The sequence below is a fragment of the Chenopodium album genome, chromosome 11 (assembly GCF_948465745.1).
Source record: "Chenopodium album chromosome 11, dcCheAlbu1.1, whole genome shotgun sequence".
Lineage (NCBI taxonomy): Eukaryota > Viridiplantae > Streptophyta > Magnoliopsida > Caryophyllales > Amaranthaceae > Chenopodium > Chenopodium album.
Genome location: NC_137844.1, coordinates 573,579 through 594,522, shown reverse-complemented (window position 1 = coordinate 594,522; position 20,944 = coordinate 573,579). Strand labels below are relative to the sequence as shown.

At 36.5% G+C, this 20,944-nt stretch overlaps 3 protein-coding genes and 1 non-coding gene across 5 annotated transcripts; 3 read left to right on the top strand and 1 right to left on the bottom strand.

Annotated features, from left to right (window-relative positions):
- Positions 1-430: 430 nt before the first annotated feature.
- On the bottom strand, positions 431-3,649 carry LOC145568022 (PKS-NRPS hybrid synthetase cheA-like). Its single transcript, XM_081627467.1, has 4 exons — positions 3,575-3,649; positions 1,212-3,159; positions 998-1,129; positions 431-918 (listed from the first exon to the last, which is right to left on the bottom strand). Exons 1-4 carry the CDS (start codon positions 3,647-3,649, stop codon positions 431-433), a joined length of 2,643 nt encoding a protein of 880 aa, XP_081483593.1.
- A 727-nt stretch (positions 3,650-4,376) lies between these two features.
- On the top strand, positions 4,377-4,590 carry LOC145569799 (small nucleolar RNA U3). The gene has a single exon (XR_014096330.1). It is a non-coding gene; the product is annotated as a small nucleolar RNA U3 (small nucleolar RNA).
- Positions 4,591-6,236: 1,646 nt separating this feature from the next.
- LOC145568113 (protein S-acyltransferase 18-like) lies at positions 6,237-9,812 on the top strand. The gene is made up of 9 exons (XM_081627541.1): positions 6,237-6,349; positions 6,546-6,644; positions 6,783-6,896; positions 7,001-7,444; positions 7,545-7,616; positions 7,770-7,901; positions 7,987-8,067; positions 8,661-8,822; positions 8,939-9,812. Exons 2-9 carry the CDS (start codon positions 6,597-6,599, stop codon positions 9,416-9,418), a joined length of 1,533 nt encoding a protein of 510 aa, XP_081483667.1. The 5' UTR covers positions 6,237-6,349; positions 6,546-6,596; the 3' UTR covers positions 9,419-9,812.
- A 1,441-nt stretch (positions 9,813-11,253) lies between these two features.
- Positions 11,254-17,874, top strand: LOC145568112 (beta-ketoacyl-[acyl-carrier-protein] synthase III, chloroplastic-like). Of its 2 annotated transcripts, none has more exons than XM_081627540.1 (9): positions 11,254-11,390; positions 11,480-11,631; positions 12,914-13,062; positions 13,443-13,579; positions 15,314-15,419; positions 15,507-15,625; positions 16,385-16,449; positions 16,672-16,894; positions 17,068-17,874. In XM_081627540.1, exons 1-9 carry the CDS (start codon positions 11,388-11,390, stop codon positions 17,287-17,289), a joined length of 1,176 nt encoding a protein of 391 aa, XP_081483666.1. In that variant the 5' UTR covers positions 11,254-11,387; the 3' UTR covers positions 17,290-17,874. The 2 variants fall into 2 exon arrangements, with proteins under 2 accessions (XP_081483666.1, XP_081483665.1); XM_081627539.1 differs by having other exon boundaries at positions 12,902-13,062.
- Positions 17,875-20,944: the final 3,070 nt, after the last annotated feature.

Sequence of the window (20,944 nt, the reverse complement as noted above, 5' to 3'; positions counted from 1 at the left end):
CTCTAGTTTTGGTACTTATTAATATCTCATTTGCAGTGGATGGGACGGATTGCTCAGGCCATTGAGGGTTGCATCGACTGCCATCCACGTGTTGCTGAAGTGCTGAAAGAATGGGATGAGTATGCTGGATGATTATGTTTTAGTGAATTGCTATTTATATTTTGTACCGGACGATTTGCTACTATTTTAATTTATCTTTTAGATTTGTTATGTAATTGATGGACTTGACTATTTAACTATAACTTTTAGATATTTTTCTGATACAAGGGTTTTCTTTTTTTTTTTTTCTTTTTTTTTTTTTTCCCTAAATTGATAAGCAACCTTTACACATAAGCATATAACATAAGCAATTTGTACACATTAAGCATATATATAAACTACATTAAACATGTAAGAAATTGATTAAAGTTAATTTCAACGTATCCTCCTCCTAAGATGATGAAGTAGATGCTACTATTAATTGATCCCAATGTGCCCTCCTTTGTTGATAAAGTTGCTCCCAACCAATCACACTTTGATCTCTGTACATAAACCATGGATCAACAATAGGAGGTACTGGATAGTTTGGCGATAGATCAAGTCGAACATAATGGCGGCCAATGTGTGCAATGGCAATCTCAATCCGAGGTCGATCATCAGTAGACGGGGCCCGCAACGGTAGAACTGTCATACATGGATACAACTCTCTTCGTGGGCCAACTCCGTAAACCATAACTGCACAATTCCAAAAATTTGCAATTGGGTACAAATCATCAGGCAAGTCCATGTAATGGTTCGCGCCACAATGTCCACCGTTCCAAGTGATACGATCAATTGCTTGATCCAAGCCTCCATGATACAAATGTATGTACTCTGGTCGATTAGCCTTAACCTCGTTCACAATTAGATACCGAGCTTGTATCCAATTGTCTTGCCCACCTAATAAAAAATTAAACAACAAAATTGTAAGTAAAACCATTGGAATAAAATGTGACACTTACTTTACGCAAAGGCTTACCTAAGAAAAAGTCTGCAACACATCGAAATCCACAATTTCCATCACCCATTACATTGTTCCAATCCTCCACAAATGGTTTGATGATATCTGGAAGCCCATAAAGGTAAGGAAAATCTGAAATGTCTCTTGCTCCTGATGAATAATGAATTATTATTTTTGTAAATCAAAATACAGAAAAATAAACAACAAATAGAAAAACATAGAGTAGACTTACCTCGACCTCCACTACGACCACCATCACCACGTCCCCCATTACGACCACGACGCCCACGGGTACCACGTGTATACTCCCATGCACTACGATTACGCCGTGTACTATTTGTTGATGGTCTCCCTCTAGTAGTCGTGTTCCTGAGCGGCTCATTAACATCAAATTGATCGGAATGAAGATGTTCATCTATTAGGCGAGACACGGAACGCATGACTGCGGGATCACTTCTACTCACCTCACACACAAGACTCTCAAAAAATCGACTGTCCTGTGACTGATGACCGGGGTCATCCAATGGAGTCGGAACACTACCATCCTCACCAATCACTAGTGTCCTATAAAAGGGGTGCACTTGGTCTAAGTAGAAGTATGTCCCCGAATCCATGGCACGACGTATATCACATGCACAAGGAATCTGATGAGTCGTCTTATAAACGCATCCACACCGAACATTCACCTCATGACTTAACTCTCTCATTCTTTTCTTCTCATTCACCAACAACAACATACAATGGTGGGAGGTACGTCCATTAAGATGTTGTAATGTCATAACATCATATATCCGGCCATGACTGCGCCGACTGCGCTCAAGTGATTGCTTAATCTGTGTGACTTGATCTTCAATAGCCTTATTTACCTTGGCCCATACAGAATCGAGAGAACCAGTTGAATTTTCCAACCACCCCTTCGAAGATGAATGTGCACTTTCCACTCTACAATTGGTGACATTGCCGAAGTGAAGTACACCATTGGTCCAAAATTTCACAAATTTCTCCTTATGATTGTCTAACCAAGTCTCCTTCACATAAGAAATCACGGCAGGAAATGCTGCATAAGAATCCTCCACTTGCCGAACCGCTCTATTATAATCATCCAATGTGGTGGCATTGAGAATCGGATTCCACCTTGTCAACCTGAAAATTTTGCCTTGATCTTTATTATTCGTTATTTTCCCAACTCTATGCTCTACATCCTTGTTAATATGCCATGTGCATAGTAAATGAGCAGTGTCGGGAAATATTTCCCGAATAGGCGACATCAAACCCAACTCACAATCAGTTATAATAGCCGTAGGCGATACATCACTACCAACCAACAACTTCAACTTATCTATCACCCATGCATAGCTCACGACGCTCTCATCCTTCATAAAAGCATACCCGATCAAGAAATTCATGTTGCAAGGAGTAACACCAACGAGCTCCAAAAAAGGCATTTTGTATCTGTTTGTCTTGTAAGTTGAATCAATGCCAATGACCCATGGATACGTGCGTAAAAGCGCTAGAGACGTAGGATGTGCCATAAATACATGGGTCAAAACATTCGTATCCGGGTCAACCAAGCTCCAATGTGTATAATGAGACTCGATACCAAGTTCAAGGAAATATGTAACAACAGCTCGACCATCAGCTTCTTCAAGTCTCAACCGATCCCTAAAGTTGTAAATATGTCTACGAGTGGGATGATCATCAGGAAACTGATTTCGCACAGCCGCTAAGATATTTTGTGGCTTCACTTTTGCATCAGTCAGGTCACGAACAAGTTGCTTCGCACCCGGACTAAGCTTGCTCATTTTTCGATTACCTTCTTCATAGACAATTAGCTCATGGTTGTGTTTGCCGTATGCATCGGGACCCAAGACAATCTGCCATCCTTCATCATCAGAAACTTTATAACCCTTGATCAAAAACTTGCAACCGCAATGTTGAGTTTTTGTGTTCGGTCGTTGAGCAACACTAAGATCTCTATTTTTCCCTCTATCTCTTGCACCACGATTGCATCTCAAATACAACCATCCGTTATGATTGTAAGAAATCACAAGTTCAAATTTGAGTGTTAGTGCAATGTCTTTCGCCCATTGTGACAATTCTCGATACGTTGGAAATAATTGATCGGTCTGAAAATGTGGGTAATAATTTACCCCATCACCGCCAAAATCTTCAATAGGATCCTATTAGAAAGAAAAATACAAAGAATTTAAATTAAATTTAACTACAAAAATAAATTTACTTTTTTTTTTTTTGCCAAATTTAAACTACTAATTTTTTTTATTAAAGCCATAAATTTGCCATAAACTTTATAATTAAATTAACTGTATTTTGTTATTTTTAATAATTAACAAAAATTAATTAACACAAATTAGACGGATTTAAAAAAAAAAAGTACCTGGTCGCATGTTATATGCTATATGCGACTACGCCGTGGCACAGTCGCATGCTATATGCGACTACGCCGTGGCACAGTCGCATGCTATATGCGACTGTACCGTGGTATAGTCGCATATAGCATGCGACTGCACCGTGGTATAGTCACATATAACACGCGACCGGGCACAACGGAAATTGAAAAAAAATTCCAACATGTACCTGACTCGACGGCGTCGACGGTTCGTCGTCCCCACCAAGTGCCTCCGATATGAACGCGGACCGTCGTCGACTCATTTTATATTTCGTGAGTGGTGGACCAGTCAAGGTGGAGTCGTGGTGTATGATGGTCAAGGTGGAGTCGTGGTGGTGGACCAGTCAAGGTGAGTGGTGGTATGGATGGTGGAGCTAATGGTCAAGGTGGAGCAAAGACAAAGTTAGTAATGGTTGGGTTTTAATGTAATTTTCAAAATTGTAAGGGGTATGAAAGTCATTTAATACTATAGCTTGAGTAATTTCATTGTGGCAAATAGCAATTCACTTGTATATTACTTGTGATTTCCACTTTCAAGATATCTTTGGCTCTTCCCTGCCTCCTGTTTCCCTTTTTATTTTTTTTTCCAATCCTGTTTCATAAATTGGCGTGTTATCGAATAAAATAGAGTAAATTATGCACATTCACTGTGCTATTGGGATGAAAGTAATGTCTTTATGTAGAGCTATGCTGATGAATTAGCAAATTTTCTGCTTAGAGATGTTGCCTTGTCTTTTCCTTGCCAAATAGATCAGTTTGAGGAATGACGAAAGATGTTTAGGACTTTAAAAACCAAACATTATTCATTCTATGGAAGTATACTCTTTCCTCGTAAAGTTTTATGGTATACTAGCAGGTTAGCGGCATTAAAACCATGTTATTGGTGTCACTCACAAATCCCACTATAAAAATATGGCAAGAAAAGTCCCACATTGGTCAGTTATACCAGTGTATGCTTCTTTATAAACCAAAACAAGGAGGATATATGTTACGACCTTACTTGAACAGGACCTATTCTATAGGATCGTACCTTTGTATCCTTGAGTTCTAAGGAGACAAAAAACAAAGTCTGGTGGATGAACTATGACCGTGTGAATTGAGCGTGATTAACAGCTACCATCAATATTCGAACCGTTGGGGGTAGTAGAGGATCGTTCCCCAGTTCCTAGAGCTGCAGGGTGCTCACACGGTTGTCTGACAGACTCTGCCCTTTTTTAATCATCACGATTAAGTAGTGAACTAGTTTGATTAAAAGATTATACATAACATAAATTACATGCAACAAAACCACCAACTAACGTAGTATTGAGTATTGACACACATTCTCAAACACAAACTTACAAATTCATCATTGCAGCTTACTTCAGCAGCTGAATTTAGAGCAATCACTGTACGCCTCAGCTTACCCAAATTCATCTTCCACAATTGAAGACAAACAACACTTCGATAGATCTTCTGATTCACTAGATTGGTTTACTTTATTCGCAAGCAACCTGAATTATATTACATATTACCAGATGACTCATTAATCAAATAATAGCAATTTTGTTAAAATGAGGAATTGGAATTGATAAAGCATTCACTAAGTAGAGCAAACAATACAGTAATGTGAGTTACCATAACTAGTTGGTTGAATGAAAGAATTCATAAATACCAAAGTATTTAGCTTTGATTAACCTTAGAACAACAAATTTTACCCCCAACGGCCAGTTCAAAACCTACTTCTACTTAGAAGAACCTAAATGTTTTCTCATCAAACCCTAACTTAAGTAGTGTAGGACATCGTCAAGACATCAACGTTGCCGTTAGCTCGAATTAACCGACGTCACTTTTTTTAGTTTTTAGAGGCAGTAATGTAGGTGATTAACAGAATAAGGTGATTGTCAGAGTTAACTCTAAATTAACCGATGTTACATTAAATTCAGCAAGCGACCTTAGCTACGTGTATAACATTTTTACCTCACCTAGACACCTACTAACACATCCTCTGTTCACAACCATTACTTGACTAGCAAGATAAGTGGCAAATTTACCTCCATAACCCCTATCAAATGAATTGGAGCATAGGACGGACATTGTGTAATGGGATAGCGGTCAATGCACCACCCAATCCAACTTTGACTCCGACTCCAACTTGGGAGTCATTAAAGGTGTTAAAAATTTATTCTACCGATTTACTCCGATTTGACCCGAAAAAAAACTTGGTTCGATTTTTAAGTTGTATGTACACTATAATTTAATATGACTCAATCTTAAATAGACCTGACTCGACCCGACCTCATTAAACCCGATCCAAATAATCGAGGTGAACTTGAAAAAAAAAAAAAAAAAAAAAAGAGGTTTGCTTGAGTAGGGCCTTGATTGGGTCATACATTGTCTCATGCAAAGTCTTTTTTTGTTTGGAAAGTAAAAAAAAGGATATGATTATTGGGCCACATTTGACAGACCCAATAAACAAATCTAACATCTTTCTTTGTCTTCAATTTCGAATTGTTGAAAATAACGGGAACCCCGCTCAACTTTGCTTTATTCTTCTCTCTTCTCTCTTCTCTCTCCTCTCTCAAACGCTTCAAACTCAATTTCACAAGGTAAAATGGCTCCCATTTTTAAACCTTCCATTTTTATTCCTCTTTTTTTTTTTATTCTTGCTGTACAAATTAGAACTTGGTATTATTATAATTTCGTCAATTTCATTGGTTTCTGTTGCTAAATCTGTAGAATCAATTCTCAAAATTGTTTCCTTTTTTTTATTTGCAAGATTCAGCTCAAAGAATAATATTTATGTCATAAATTGGAGAAATTTTGATTGATTATATGTGTTTCTGACTGTTTTATGCCATCTTCATCTTCAGATATTTAATTCAAAATTAGGGGATTCTAATTTAAATTCAAGCTCAAACAAGAGAAAATCAAATTTGAAAATCATTTACAAATTCTGGGTTTCTCTGTAATTTTTGAGCCAGGTTAGTATATCATTCTCATTATACATACATTGATTTAATTACATTTAGTTCATTACTTGTGGGTCACAAAATTTATGCTCTTTGAATTAATTATCTAGACAGTAAGCTCAATTTATGATTATTCCTATTTCTTATGAAATTGTCTGGATTAAGATTTGTGGGGGTAGATTTTTACACCATAATTCCCCTTGAATAGAGAGGAATTTCTATCAGAAGGCGGTGGCGGCGACAGCAGTAGCTACTAGGAATGTATGCCAGGCGCCATGGTTGGCAGCGCCCTTTCCACCCTTTACAGGTGACTTCATTTCTTTCTTTTTTCCTTTTTATAAAAAACAGATTGAAATTTGTTAGTGAAATAATTCTATTTTAGTTCACTGTACTACTTTTCTGATGTTTTAGTCAAATGGCCTGGTTTATATGATCTAAATTACAGATGGTGGGAATGGCAGTATACAGTTTCCTAGTGGCTTCATTCTATTGCTTTCTAGGATTCTTTCTTGGCAATCGAATCGCTGAAATTGTCGTCATTTCAATATATTCTTCAGTGGTAAAACCCTTGAAAATTTGCATACTTCTGGATTGAAAGTTATAATTTTGAGCTGTTACATGTAATTGGTGATAATCTTTTGTTAATTGTTTGGTTTGTATCAGGCAATCTCGGTTATGGTGTTATTTATTAGGTGCACGGGGACTGATCCGTCTGCGAAAAATGGACATTGTAATCACAAGAAAAAGAAAGTGAAGAGTAAAGCAAAAACCTTGACAAAGTTGAATTATGGTTTTATATTGAGACAGATGGTTATGAGGTGTTTTAGGAGGTTTGAGAGAAAGATTCTTAAGACTTATATAAGGAGGAAGTATTTACTAGATCCGCGCGTTGCTAATGGTCATGTTCACTTGGATCCCTTGCTTCCTTTTCCTTTGCCTCCCCTTGTTACCAAAGAAGATGATGACTCCGTTTCGCCTGATGTTGATCCTATTGATAAGGATGAGGATTTCTCCTTTTGCTCCTTGTGCAATTTCCATGTTAAAAAACATAGCAAACATTGTAGGACTTGTAATCGTTGCGTTGAAGGCTTTGATCACCATTGCCGGGTAAGAAAAGTACATGTTGTATATGCCTATATCGGCTGTATGTGTGTGTGTGTATGAATGTATTGGATCTTCTCTAACTCGATCTTATGCTCCCTTATAGTGGCTCAACAATTGTGTGGGAAAAAGGAATTATACAACATTCATCCTTCTTATGATATTTGTCCTGTTGATGGTGAGTTTTTTAGTTTCTTGTTGCAAATGTACTTCAATTTTGTTCCCATCTATCATCAATCTTTCATCCCATGATGAGTGTACGAGTCCTTTTATTGAATGAAGAGAAACAATTGCAAGTATCTTTTGCCTAACTTCTTTCTGATGATTGCAGCTTACACTTGAAGGAGGAACAGCTATTGCTGTATTCGTTCGGTGCTTTGCTTATAAGAAAAACATGGATCAGGAATTAGCAAGGGTATTTCACACAACCAAGTTTCCTAGGGGAGTTCTTGCTGCAATATCTGTAAGCTTCATCTGATTACCCTTTGTATACCTAGCGTTTTTTTGTATGCCTTCTCGCTCATTGGTTGTCGATGATGATCTTGTAGGCAGTGTTGGTTTTGTTGACAGCTTATGGCTCAGCAGCACTTGGCCAACTCTTTTTCTTTCATGTTGTTCTCATTCGTAAGGTACTTCTGCTGGCTACTTTGTGTAATTGATACTGAGCTCTCAAGAATCAATATTTGTGATGCCTTCAATAAATTAGTACTTTTCTTAAAAGAAACAAAGTTCTAATTGTTATCAGTGATCAAAAAGTTCAAACAGGTATCCTTATTAATCTTGCCAGGAGAAACTTCATACTGCCAGAACCCATGTAGTCCACCGTGTGTTCGGATTTTGTCTGGGAGGAAAATATAATTGGATTTTGTATTTTGATTATGTTCCCTTAGTTCCTTATGTAGATTATGACCTGATTACTTTGCATTGTTTCCGCGTATGAGCTGATTGATTTAGTATTCTAGATAGAAGGAGCCAGCAATGATCATCTGTGAATAGAAAGTAATGTAAAGGGACATGAATTGCTACAAGTTTCCTCTCCCATAATAAGTCATAAGCAGTCACATATTCACTAGTTATGCTGTCATAATTTTAGGTATACTGTTTCTTTCTTAAACTGCAGTCTGATCACTTATTTAAATGTACCAAAAGATGCCTATTGCCGCAACCTGAATATGATACAGCCTGTTTGAAGTCTGAGTATGTCTTAATAACATTGTTGCAGGGAATGAGAACATATGATTACATATTGGCTATGAGAGCAGAGCATCGATTTAGTGGATTGGAGTCATTGAATGATTCAGAATTTTCGTCAGATGATAGCAGTGAATCTGCTTCACCAAAAAGGATCATTTTGTCTCAGTTCATAGGACAGAAATCAAATCTGGTAAAGCATTTGCAGCGCGCCTTTACATATACAAGCATTTACAACTTGCCTCTACATTATTGATTGTTTGAATATCTTCTATTCTCGACTTGCTAATTACCCTGTGATACTTTCAGAGCCCAGAACAACTATCTGTTAAAATCGATCCTCAATCAGGCACCTCCATCATTAACCAGAATCAACACTTCCGTGCTAGCATTGATCCGTGGAAGCTCATACAGATGAGTAAAGAAAAAGCTTTAAAAGCCGCTGAAAAGGCCAAAGAGAAGCAAATGGTTGAACACGAACAACTTAATCCACTTCCTTTCGAGGTTAAAAAAGGTCCATTGGAGAAGCCAGAAAATGATCAGAACAAAATAATCCCTCTTGTTTCAATAGCAAGACATCCAGGCTCACCAGGAAGATTCTCAAGTCCAAGAAGACGAATTTCCGGTTCTCCAGCTACACTGTCCAATACAGCTGCACAGCCAAATCAGATATACAAAAGCAATTTCGACTTGAAACTAACAGGGGTGTCAAGGGAGCTAGAGGGGTATATATCAAAGCAAGTTCTGTGTTCCATTGTAAAAGACGGGGCTGAAGCATCCCCCAGATAATACTATCTGTGATACTTATATTCTCAGTCTCTGAGAACTCATTTATAACTTCATAGTATCGATGATTCGTTTATTATATGCAATTCATATCAGGGATCAATGGTTTGGCCCCTTTTGTTTCTTAAATTACATAATTCTTGTGTGATAACTTATTGCTTTCTCAGCATACAAATAGAAAATAGAAAGATTTGTGGAGGTTGTGATACTCTTTGTTGCAAAGCAGAAGTTTAAGTACATAATGATGAAAATGTTTGATGTTTGGATGATTGTCTTCCAACCCCAGAAAAAAAAACAAGGAATTTTTATTATGCCTTGAGTCATAATAGCAAACAAATTATGAATAATGTACAGGAATGATATGGATTGTATTGTATGGTACTTTGACTATTAACTTATTGACTTTATTGACAGGAGTATAGGATCTTTGTGAGTATATTATTGATAGCCAATAGACATGCATAGAGTTCACTCAAGTTTGAACTTGTTTTGTTTTATAGTAGTACTTCATATTAAATGGCTATTATGTGAAAGTTATGTTATTTTAATTAGATCTAATTGTCTTATGATTTAGGCTTTTTTCTCAATCATGATACTTAATAACTTTAAAATATTATTTTAAAATGAAATTATAGTATTATTTTACTAATTTGCTTATATCTTTGTTCTCTTAAAGTAAATGCATTTTATGGCTTAAAACGTTTTTTTACTAAATTAGATCTAATTGTCTTATGATTTAGGCTTTTTTCTCAATCATGATACTTAATAACTTTAAAATATTTTTTTAAAATGAAATTATAGTATTATTTTACTAATTTGCTTATATCTTTGTTCTCTTAAAGTAAATGCATTTTATGGCTTAAAACGTTTTTTTACTAAACTAATATTTTTTCTACTAAATATTATATTAAAGGTAAATAGAACAAGACTTTAGTTCGTTGTAGTGTATGAAGTTATATTATGTATTTGTATTTTGGATGATATCTTTAGAAATTGAAGAAATTCTATTAGACGAGTATGGGTGAAAATGAGATAAAAGAAGTGGGGGGGGGGGGGGGGGGTGTGGAATCAAAAGAAGAAGAAAAAATTAGGAATCACACATACTTCGTAAATTTTTCAAGGACATTCATGAAAGATACAAAAAAAAGTTATATTCAAATGCAATTATGAAAGATACAAATAAAGTTACATGATCTTGTATCTTGCCTTGTCCACTAAAATAATATATAGTAAATAAAAGTACAATAAATCATTAGTGCTAGTAATGTCAATTTTTAATCTGGTAAAACTATCTAAAATCGACTTGTATCTACCTAACTCAACCAAAAGTCAACCCAAAATTGTACTCGATACGACTCATATCTTTATAAAGTTTGGAGTGGATTATGATATTATGTTGTCATACGTTGCCACACGTAGATTATCATGAAACAAAGTGTATTTATACAAAGTTATCTCACACTGTAAGGGTGAAAACCGAATTGTTATCCTCTACAAGACTACAACTAATTCAAGTTGATTTGTGTAGCTTAATGCTTTAATTATATTTTGGGCGATACTCCGTATTAATTACAATCTTTATATTGCACGGCCATATTTATTAAGAAAAAATAATTTTTTTTTTACGGGTATTATTTAATAAATTTATACCCAACTACCAAAACATTTCTTGCAATTTTGGTTGATCCCACTTTTGGATCTCACTATTTTAGATTTGGATTTAAATAAATTCAGCATTAAATAGACCTCAAAGCACACTTTTTCTCATCTTCCCTCCACCTATTTTTCTCAACAAAGAAAAAGGAAAAAAAAAAACTTCTTTTAATTTATTTAATTTTATTATTTTTGTCATAAATTTTCCCAATCACTTCACCAAACCAAACTCTTCCTTCTTTGGAGTCTCCACCAAAAGAGAGAGAGAGAAAACAGCCACTTCTGAACTTCATCTTTAATCCCATCTGGAGATGCGAAAATGGTACGATCTCTTTCTTTCACTTCAAAGATCAAAACTTTATTAAAATTTGGGTTTTATTTTTAATAATTTGTTCTTAAATTCATCAACAGTCTTTGGTAGCCAACGTAGATTTCCAGCACATTTTGCGTTTCTTGAATCCCAACGTTAATGAAAAGCAAAATATCATGCTTTCTATCAATGGATTTGGTCGCCGTTTCTCCAACATTTGTTGTAAGAAACCCGACATTGATGTCAATTCAAGGTAATTTGTTGCTTGTAATATAATCTTTAGCTCTGTGAAGTAGATTTTGCTGCAATTTTGTTGATTATAATGTTTTGGGTTTAATTGTTTTGTTGCAAATTTTGGAAGAAACTTGCTATATATTACAAGTTAGGGTGATTTTTGTGGAAATTTTTTCAGAGTTTTGGTATTTTGTAATTTTTGATTGTTGGTTTAGATAATTCTTCGTTGGGCTGAATTTAATTTGATTCTGTGAGAATGTGAGATAAAGGTTAAATCTGGTGCTGATTATCATTGAGCTGGTTTTGCTTTCAATTCTAATTCTCTACTAGGTTTTCAGCTTATTATAGGGGTCAAAAACTCAAATCTAGTGAACAACAATTCATGTTGTACGTATACTATATTAGATTTTGAGTAGTGTTTTAGCTTTTAGGACTTGAATAATCAGCCAAGCTAAAAGAGTCAATGGATTCTGTTTCTTATATTGCATTGTTAGTTAATATGGCTTAAAATCTGGATGGAGGTAAATTGGTACTCCGTATTAGAGTTTTATTGTTGCAATAGTTCTAGCACCGTCATGCAAGGGACATTGTTTCTGAGTTATCAGATAGTTGAGTTTGAAGCTTGTCTTTGCTGAATTCTATGTCCTATTGCATGGTTTGGCTACAGAATCCTGATACATGTAAATAGTTCGTGTTACTTTGAAGAAAAAAAAATGAATTTCAGATCAAGATGGGATATACTCCTTTTGGAATTCTGTGTGATGGCTTGCTAGTCACAAGTCAGTACTCATCCTAATGTTAAGGTTGCTGGGGTTGTTTAATTTTTAAATGTTTTTGTCTTGTCTTAGGATCTGTTTATTGTGACAAAAAAACATGTATCCAGAATTGATTTTTGATGAAAAGCTATATTTAAGAATAATTTGTGAATATATTTTCCTTTGTATGTTTCCTTACAAGAAAAATTCGGTAGGAAGTGGAAAATGGAAGTGAAAGAGAGAAGACTAGAAGAGAGATGGGAGGAGTGGAAAGGGATGTTAGGAATAGGGAGGAAACTGTGGAAACTCTTTGAAAAACTATTACCTTTGGGAAATTTGTTTTCTAATCTTTACAAAACAAACAATTGAGAAAGGGAAAATTACTGTCAAATCAAACGTAAAATTTCTTCCGTACGCTTCTTTTCTTCCCAGTACATGGAGCTTGGGCTTTTTATTCTCCATCCTTTTTTACTCCTTCAAATAAACTTGGCTTTTTATTTACCAAGCTCTGATTGAATATGCTATTATTGACAGTTCCTCATGCAGGCTAGTAAATAGGGGATGTAAGCTAGTAGGTTGTGGTTCTGCTGTACCAAAGCTGCTGATCTCCAATGATGACCTTTCTAAATTTGTTGAAACTTCGGATGAATGGATATCTACTCGAACTGGGATTCGCAATCGACGTGTCCTTTCAGGTTAGTGTGTCTGTCTTGTATATGGAACTTTAGAGAGGGTTGCTTGACTCTTTTGTTGATCCCTGTTACATCAAACACTCATACTCTCATAGTGACCTTCCTCGTAACTCTGGTATGTGTGTCCAATCTTGATAATGCTGGCCCAGCAAGACCCATGATCTAACATAAATTGGCTATGTTGTTCAAGCAATACACGTCTATCAAATTTTAACATTTTATGTCCTATAAATTAAACCAAACCAACTGTGATTAAGCCAACAAACGAGCTTGGGTATGTGTAATAATGGATTCTGGTTTTCTGTAAGATCTTTTCCTTACCTTTGACTGCATGCCTCTGTCTCACACAGATGTCGATCTCAGGTTTTGTTGCTCTATTACAGGTGACGATAGCTTGGTAGGCTTAGCTGCCGAAGCAGCTAGGAATGCTCTAAAGATGGCCAATGTTGGCCCAGATGATATTGACCTTATCTTGATGTGCACTTCTACACCCGAGGATCTCTTTGGCAGTGCTCCTCAGGTATTTTTTTTTCTTAATGTTGGCTACTCATGAGTTGAATTATTACAGCTTCTTGAATACGCTATTCCCTTCACTAGCTCACCCAGGCATGAATCTTCTGCTTAGTGATTTTTTTCTTCTAAAATATAAAATGTGTATGTTAATTTAAATATGTCTGTCTATGTTGCTTGTTCGTTTTGTAAATTCCCTAAAGGAACAGTTATATGTGGACCACTTGCTTTTCTGAAAACAGCCTCAGTGTGAGGCTTGACCCAGGGACATGTGTGTATGCTTATATATTTTATCAGTACACATTTGATGAACTCAATATTGGTTATTGTGTCAAGAGCTGTTTTTCTTACCGTCAGTTTCTTAAAGCTTTAATCTTGGCTATAGATTGGAGGCCTTAGAAAGTTTAGTATGGAATGCTTAGGAATTTAGAATATAAACAAATGTTTACTTACACATTCTACTTAGATGAGATCTACTAAATACAGTTGTGCCTGATGTCTGTTGCTCATATATATTAGGAAAAATTGGTAAAAATAATCCTAAGTTTAACTCATTCACTTTTAATAATCCCAAGTTTGGATTATTATTGAACAATCCCAACTTTAGGGGGGTATTCGCTTTTATTGGTATCGAGTAACCGGTAACCGGTTAAATAGGTTTTTTTTTTTATTTTTTATTTTTTATAACTTCAATTGACATGTGGAAGCACCTAAATGGTCCAAAAATGAAATTTAAAAAATTAAAATTTTTTTTTAAAAAGGAAAAATAATAATAAAAAAAGGCACCACCTCCTCTCCTCCCCACCTACGGCAGCTCCACCTTCCCCACCCCTCCCCTACCTCGACCCGGCCCGAAATCCCCCCTCCTCCCCAACCCACCATGTATCAACCAATTCCCACCCCCAGCCACTAAAAATCACCCCTCCCTTTTCCCCCACCACAAAAACCACCATTGTCCCCATTTCAGGCCCCAAAACTCCTCTTTAGGAGGGTTTCGGGGCTAGGGAAGGGGATGAGATGGGGTTTCGGGGCTAGGGAAGGGGATGGGATGATGTTTCGGGGCTAGGGAAGGGGAGATGGTCGGATTTGCGGTGGTGGGTAGGGGTGATTTCGGGGTGGTTGGATGAGTAGAGTAGTGGTTTCGAGGGGGTTAGGGGGTGTCGGAGAAGGTGGGGATAGGGAAAGTGGGCTGTCGGCAGTAGGGTTAGAGGTTAAGGGGTGCCGGAGAAGGTGGGGACTTGGGAAAAGGGGTTGCTCGTTGCCGGCAGTGGCAGGGGCTGGGTGTTGGGATTGGGTTTTTTTTTTTTTGTTTTAATTTCATTTTATTATTTCTTTGATTTTTTTTTTTTTTTTTTTTTTTTTTTGGGACCACTTAGTTAATGAACGTGTCTAACAACTTGTTATAATAGGTCATGTGACCGGTTGGGACCAATAAAAGCGAATACCCCCTAAAGTTGGGATTTTTCAGTAGTAATCCAAAGTTGGGATTATTAAAAGAGAATGGATTAAAGTTGGGATTATTTTTAATGAGTGAAACTGTTGAATTCTGACAACAAATGAAGTCTAAGTAACTAAGCAGTCAATATTATAGAAAGGCAGAAAGTAGTGATGGTGAAATCTAGTAATAAGTAATGGTTGATTTCTCCACAGGGAGGTATTTTGCATATAGACTTGCGGCCTTTTCTTTGTCCTTTCATATTTATATAAGCATCCTGAATCATGCTATTAAGTTATTATTATACAGGTACAAAAAGCATTAGGATGCAGCCGAAGTCCCTTGTCTTATGACATTACTGCTGCTTGCAGTGGATTTTTGCTGGGTCTGGTGTCTGCTGCTTGTCACGTAAGGGGTAGTGACTTTGATTTCTTTTCTCTAGTAATTTTTTTTTTATCCCTCAAACTTCAAAAATGCTAATCTTTTGCTTTGTAAATTCCAGGTGGTGGATTCAAGAATGTCCTAGTTATAGGTGCTGATGCTCTATCTCGTTTTGTTGACTGGACTGATAGAGGAACCTGCATACTCTTTGGTGATGCTGCTGGAGCTGTAGTAGTGCAGGTGAGGTGTCAATTTCCTTTGGATTTTCTGTCCTATTTGTCAGCTCCTTTTGGCTCTCTCAACCTCTCAAGTCTCATTTTTTTTTACTGGTGGGGAGTTGCCTGTAGTAGTATCTACCTCACTACTTAAGAGCTAAAGATCTAGGAAAAGGTGCAGGGGTTAGGTGTTAGTTCCCCGTTTTTGTTGTTTAATCATGATGGACCTCTCCCACTAAACAAGTGCAGCTTCTTTTCTTAGTGACCCTATATTAATATGATTATGCACAAGTGGGCTGTTAAAAACAATCTTCTTTAGTTGAGATAACCTACGCTGTTTCTAAGCAGTACTCTCTTAATATCAACTTTTCCATTTGGCACATTGTTTTTTTAGTACACATGGTCTCTAATAAAAGGACGGAGGGAGTATTAATTAGCCATGATGCCCTTAAGTTATGCTGTGCAACTGTTGTAATTTTGAATAATCGACTGCCCTTATCCACGTACCACTGTACAAGCTATGGTGGCTTTGGTGTCTAGCATTGACTTTGAGCTGTATGTCACTATGTTCTACATACGCTCTCCACTCCATCAAATAGTGTCCTCTAATTCAAAAAGGAGGGAAAGGGGAAGAAGAAAACAGGCATCTGTATAAGAACATAGGGTATTTGATATATTTGCATATGACCTGGATTTTGAGTGGCATTTACTGGATTACTGCTTATCCTTTTATTATGTTCATGTGTAGATGCACAAATTCATTTGGTGTTTTTAATTGGACCAGGCTTGTGACAGTGAAGAAGACGGCATGTTTGCTTTTGACCTGCATAGTGATGGTGAGGGTGCAAGGTATGCATTCGAGTTTCATTGAACTAGAGGTGATATATCTTTGAGTCTTTGGGGCAGGCTGACAGCCTCTTTGATTAGTTTTATTCTGGATGGAAGTAATGCTATGTGCAGATGGACATCTAAGGACCCTGCCAACAGTATAATCAATATTCAGTTGTTATGGTTGGACTATATGTGATGTCTCCGCAAATCATGTTTCTTATGTACTTCTCTTACATGTAGGCATTTAAATGCATCCCTGAGACCTGATGAAGTCGATGAAGCAATAAGTAGCAATTGTGCCATGGAAGGTTTCCCCCCAAGGCGCCCATCCTATTCATCTATTAATATGAATGGAAAAGAGGTCTTTCGCTTTGCTGTAAGATGTGTGCCCCAGTCAATTGAGGCTGCACTTCAAAAAGCTGGTCTAAATAGTTCCAATGTTGATTGGTTATTATTGCATCAGGTATCGTGCTTAATCAACATCTTTTACTTCTGTTAGTTTCTGAAATAAGCTATGAAGCAGTGCATTTTAAATGAAGTTAGGAATAATCTGCTCTCTTTTTCAGTTCCTAATTTTCAAGGAAATCTTGGTGCTTTATATAGCTGTACATTAAAGATCTAAAATTGTGAGTGCAGGCAAACCAGAGGATTATTGATTCAGTTGCAACACGTTTGGAAGTTCCTACAGAACGCATCTTGTCTAATTTGGCAAATTATGGTAACACCAGTGCCGCATCAATCCCCTTGGCATTGGATGAAGCTGTTCGGAGTGGAAAAGTTCAGCCAGGACATATCATTGCGACATCTGGATTTGGTGCTGGTCTTACATGGGGATCTTCCATTATCAGATGGGGATAAAGAAAGAAAAGATTGTTCGTCATCATCCTCCTGTTTGCAACATCATATTGTTGGTGAAAGAGGAGGGCGTTGGGGGGAAGTGTTGTTTAACACTTGCGGTTCATTCTTGAAGAATCTCACTTCCCCTGGTTACAGATGATTCTGGAGCAACACCTCTCATAATTCACAGAAGCTCCATCAGAGTGGCCCCTTCGCGTGTTATACATTTCCCTTTATTGCCTGAATAAGTTCTATTTATTCATATCAGGTGAATTTATTCACCTAGTAAAAAAAAAATTCTTCAAGCTGTCATTCATAGTTTTTTTTTTTGCAGTAAAAAAAAAATCTTCAAGCTGTCATTCATAGTACGTAGAGGTAGGAATTTTTTCAGGTGAGTGATTCAAACAGCTTCTCTAGGCTTGTTCATCCTATCTGCTAGACTGTTTATTTTGAATTGTGTTTAGTATTTTCATCTTTATTGATTTACTGAAGAGGTTATCGCCATTACAGATTTATGTAGAAAATTGTTATTTTGAAAGGGAGAAATAATCAATTTTTTACTGAATTATTGTTAGGAAGGATTTGATAAGGGTGTCTTAGCTGAAGATGGGTATATGTTGCAAAATGATAGTCCTCAATCCTCATTTGCCTTCAATTTAATTTTTGAGAATGATTTTATTGAATGTGTTTTTTGCTAATATGATCTGAGACTATGTGCTGTGCAGCAATCTCCTGCTGTAAGCCAGTGACCTATTTTGGATGATAATAGCACAATATATTTTAGAGATTATGTGACAGTGACATTTTGCCGTCCTGTGTTATCAGGTCATCCCACCCCCCCCCCCCCCCCCCCCCTCTCTCTCTCTCTCTTTTTTCACGGTTCAGTCAGTCCATTTATATAGGTCAACGTTTAAAAGTAAACATAGTTGAAAAAGTAAGGGAATCTCCACTTTTAAATACAAAGTACCAAGATCCTCTCTAATGGTGAGACTCAAGTGAGTATTTTTAGGAGAGAGAGAGTATTTTTTGTAATGTATACCAATAAGTTAGTATTTAAACTTAGCAACTCTAAAAGAAAGTTGTTAAGTTTAGATACTCAACTTTGAGTCTCATTTGACAAAAAGTGTGGGGTCCTTGTCAATATTTTAATATATTTTGTAATTTATTTAAGTTTTACTTTTTTTTTATTTGTTTTTTAATCTTATAATATTTGATATTAAAAAAGAAATGAATTTGGTGGGCTATAAATTGAAAGTGACATTTGTATATTTTAAGAGAGTCTCATCATTGGGAAATTAGACTTTACATGAGTTGCTAAATTGAGAAGTGGGTATGACATTACCATTGGAGGTAAAAAAAACAACTCATTTTGTATTTCAATACTAAAACTTAAGTCTCACCATTGGAGATGGTCTAATAGATGATAAGACTTGAACTTGTGATCTTAAAAGTCGCAAAGTAAATTTCCTACCGTCTCTGCCGTATTTGTTTGGTTACAATAATACGTATAAAGTTACTAATGTTATGCATTTTGTTGATATGATGATCCATGTTGATGCAAGAGTTATATTAATCACGATACTAGCAAGTCAAATGACTACTCATTAATATATAAGTACTGCTTATGAGGACTTAAACATGCATGTACAAAGATTATGCCTAGATGCATGATTATGATTAGAAAATAATGCATCACATAACGACTGAAACTGGTCCATTAGCCCATTATTTAAGCTATTTTTTTGGGTGTGGAAGAAAATATAATTTGATAATTAAGCTGATCAAGTGCTGTTGGCCGGCAAGAAAAGTCAAGTTAAAGCGCATCTTCTTTCGAGATTGTCTTGTTCTTTGGTTAATTACCGTTCTATACCGACTAATTTATATTTTAATGTTATAAGTTTCTTGACTTTATTCTATAGCTTGTTGTGTATGAAATGTAATGGATAGAATAATAACTGTGTAGGTAACTTACTAACATGCTAACTAAGAATAGTTGATGGAAGATATGTACTATTGTTAGGAAGCACAAAATATAAGTACAGAAAAAAAGACTAGCTCTTAACAGACTCGATGCTATAAGTACAACATGGGGAGAGTTTAGCTCTCTTTACCATGCTAACACAATAACTATATCAAGGGAAGGGGGTAAAACTTTCGTAACTTGTTAAGTTGTTAAGCATTAAAAATATGGGGATTGACTAATTCCTTCATATACGCTAGCCATAAGATGCTTAGAGCTTGTTCCTTTGCGTTTTGGACCTACAAAAACGATACCAAGAATACATTTTACCTTTCTTGTTCTTCGCCCTAAAAGAGGGGAAAAGATTGCACTTAGTCGGATTCAAAAGCCCTGGGTTCATCTTCATTAAAACCTACTCATTCCACTGATCAACAGTGTCAGTAATAAGTGATATTCACTCCCCTCTTTTATGCTTGAACCTTTATCGTTATTATTAGCTAGACATGGAGATATATGCTCAACTTTCTTCTCAACACCAGTAGAGACGGGTTTACCAAACCCAACAATATGTTTGACTAATTTAGAATCAGGAGAGATCTTGACCTTTTCCTTTTGAGTCTTTGTTGCGTCTCTTCTCTATTGGACACATTATCATATTAAGCACGGACAAGGTTTTTGGACCTTATGGGCCCTTTGCCTTGTAATTATCATAGTGTCTATCCTGTGTAGTCCTTTTTTCATTCTTACGGTCATCCATGAGTCAACACAATGGTTGAATGAGCTCAAGACAAAAGTTGCATCATTTTAAGAAGAAATTTTTGTCTAAATAAATTAAAATTAAAACAAGCATCTCTTTATACCTAATTGCATTCTCAAAACCACTAAATTCTCCGGCCTAAGATTATAATCATCTAGTTATTAACCACCAAATTATCCTAAATTCACACTAATCTAAGGTCCTGTTCATATTTACTAAACTGAGCAGAGCTGAAGTGAATTGAATTGAACTGAATACTTTATGAGAGAAGGAAATTAAGAGTTGAAATGAACTGAACTGAACTGATTGGAGCTGAATTGAAGTGAAATTAAGCTGAAGTAAACAGGTAATTCAATGAAAAGATTTCAGCTTGTATCATGGGCGTGGAGATAATAATTTATCATAATTCAAAAATTAAAATAGACCCAACCTGGTCTTATGGAAATCAACTCAAATTAACCTAATCTCGCCGAACGCAGCTCAAACTAGGGGTGTACATAAACAGGACCGAACCTGAAAACCGACCGGAACCGGACCTGTAGATTCAAGTCCGGTCCGAATTCGGTCTAAAACCAGGGCTTTCAGGTTCGGACCTGAAACCCAGTAAAATTATGTTTAAAAAAAATAAAAAAACTTTTTTTTAAAAAATCAAAACAAGAAATCAGTTTCATTTCCAACCCTAACTCCCTCACTCTCTGACTCTCTTAGCCGACACCCTCAATCTCTCACGCTGCACACCCTGCACCGGCTACACGCTCCCTTGAGGCGACCACCAGACACTAGGCGGCGTAGGCGCCCATCGCCCACCAGGCCACCAGTGTGAAAACCCCCTTGCACGCTACATCAGCCACCGCTCGCGAACTCCACGACAACCAGATCGCGTGATTGCAGAGACCATGGCCATCAGACTGCGCAGCTCCAATGACCGCAACCACCAGAACGCATGACTCCAGCAATTG

What these genes read in the sequence shown, in the direction of transcription:
- LOC145568022 (XM_081627467.1), bottom strand. Translation starts at nt 3,649, where the DNA reads ATGAGTCGACGACGGTCCGCGTTCATATCGGAGGCACTTGGTGGGGAC. An exon ending in TGGTCGTAGTGGAGGTCGAG is followed by an intron (nt 1,130 to 1,211) that starts GTAAGTCTACTC and finishes ATTATTCATCAG; the next exon opens with GAGCAAGAGACATTTCAGAT. An exon ending in TGTTGCAGACTTTTTCTTAG is followed by an intron (nt 919 to 997) that starts GTAAGCCTTTGC and finishes ATTTTTTATTAG; the next exon opens with GTGGGCAAGACAATTGGATA.
- LOC145568113 (XM_081627541.1), top strand. Translation starts at nt 6,597, where the DNA reads ATGTATGCCAGGCGCCATGGTTGGCAGCGCCCTTTCCACCCTTTACAG. An exon ending in TTTCAATATATTCTTCAGTG is followed by an intron (nt 6,897 to 7,000) that starts GTAAAACCCTTG and finishes GGTTTGTATCAG; the next exon opens with GCAATCTCGGTTATGGTGTT. An exon ending in GAGTTCTTGCTGCAATATCT is followed by an intron (nt 7,902 to 7,986) that starts GTAAGCTTCATC and finishes ATGATCTTGTAG; the next exon opens with GCAGTGTTGGTTTTGTTGAC.
- LOC145568112 (XM_081627539.1), top strand. An exon ending in GACATTGATGTCAATTCAAG is followed by an intron (nt 11,632 to 12,901) that starts GTAATTTGTTGC and finishes TATTATTGACAG; the next exon opens with TTCCTCATGCAGGCTAGTAA. An exon ending in AGTGATGGTGAGGGTGCAAG is followed by an intron (nt 16,450 to 16,671) that starts GTATGCATTCGA and finishes TCTTACATGTAG; the next exon opens with GCATTTAAATGCATCCCTGA.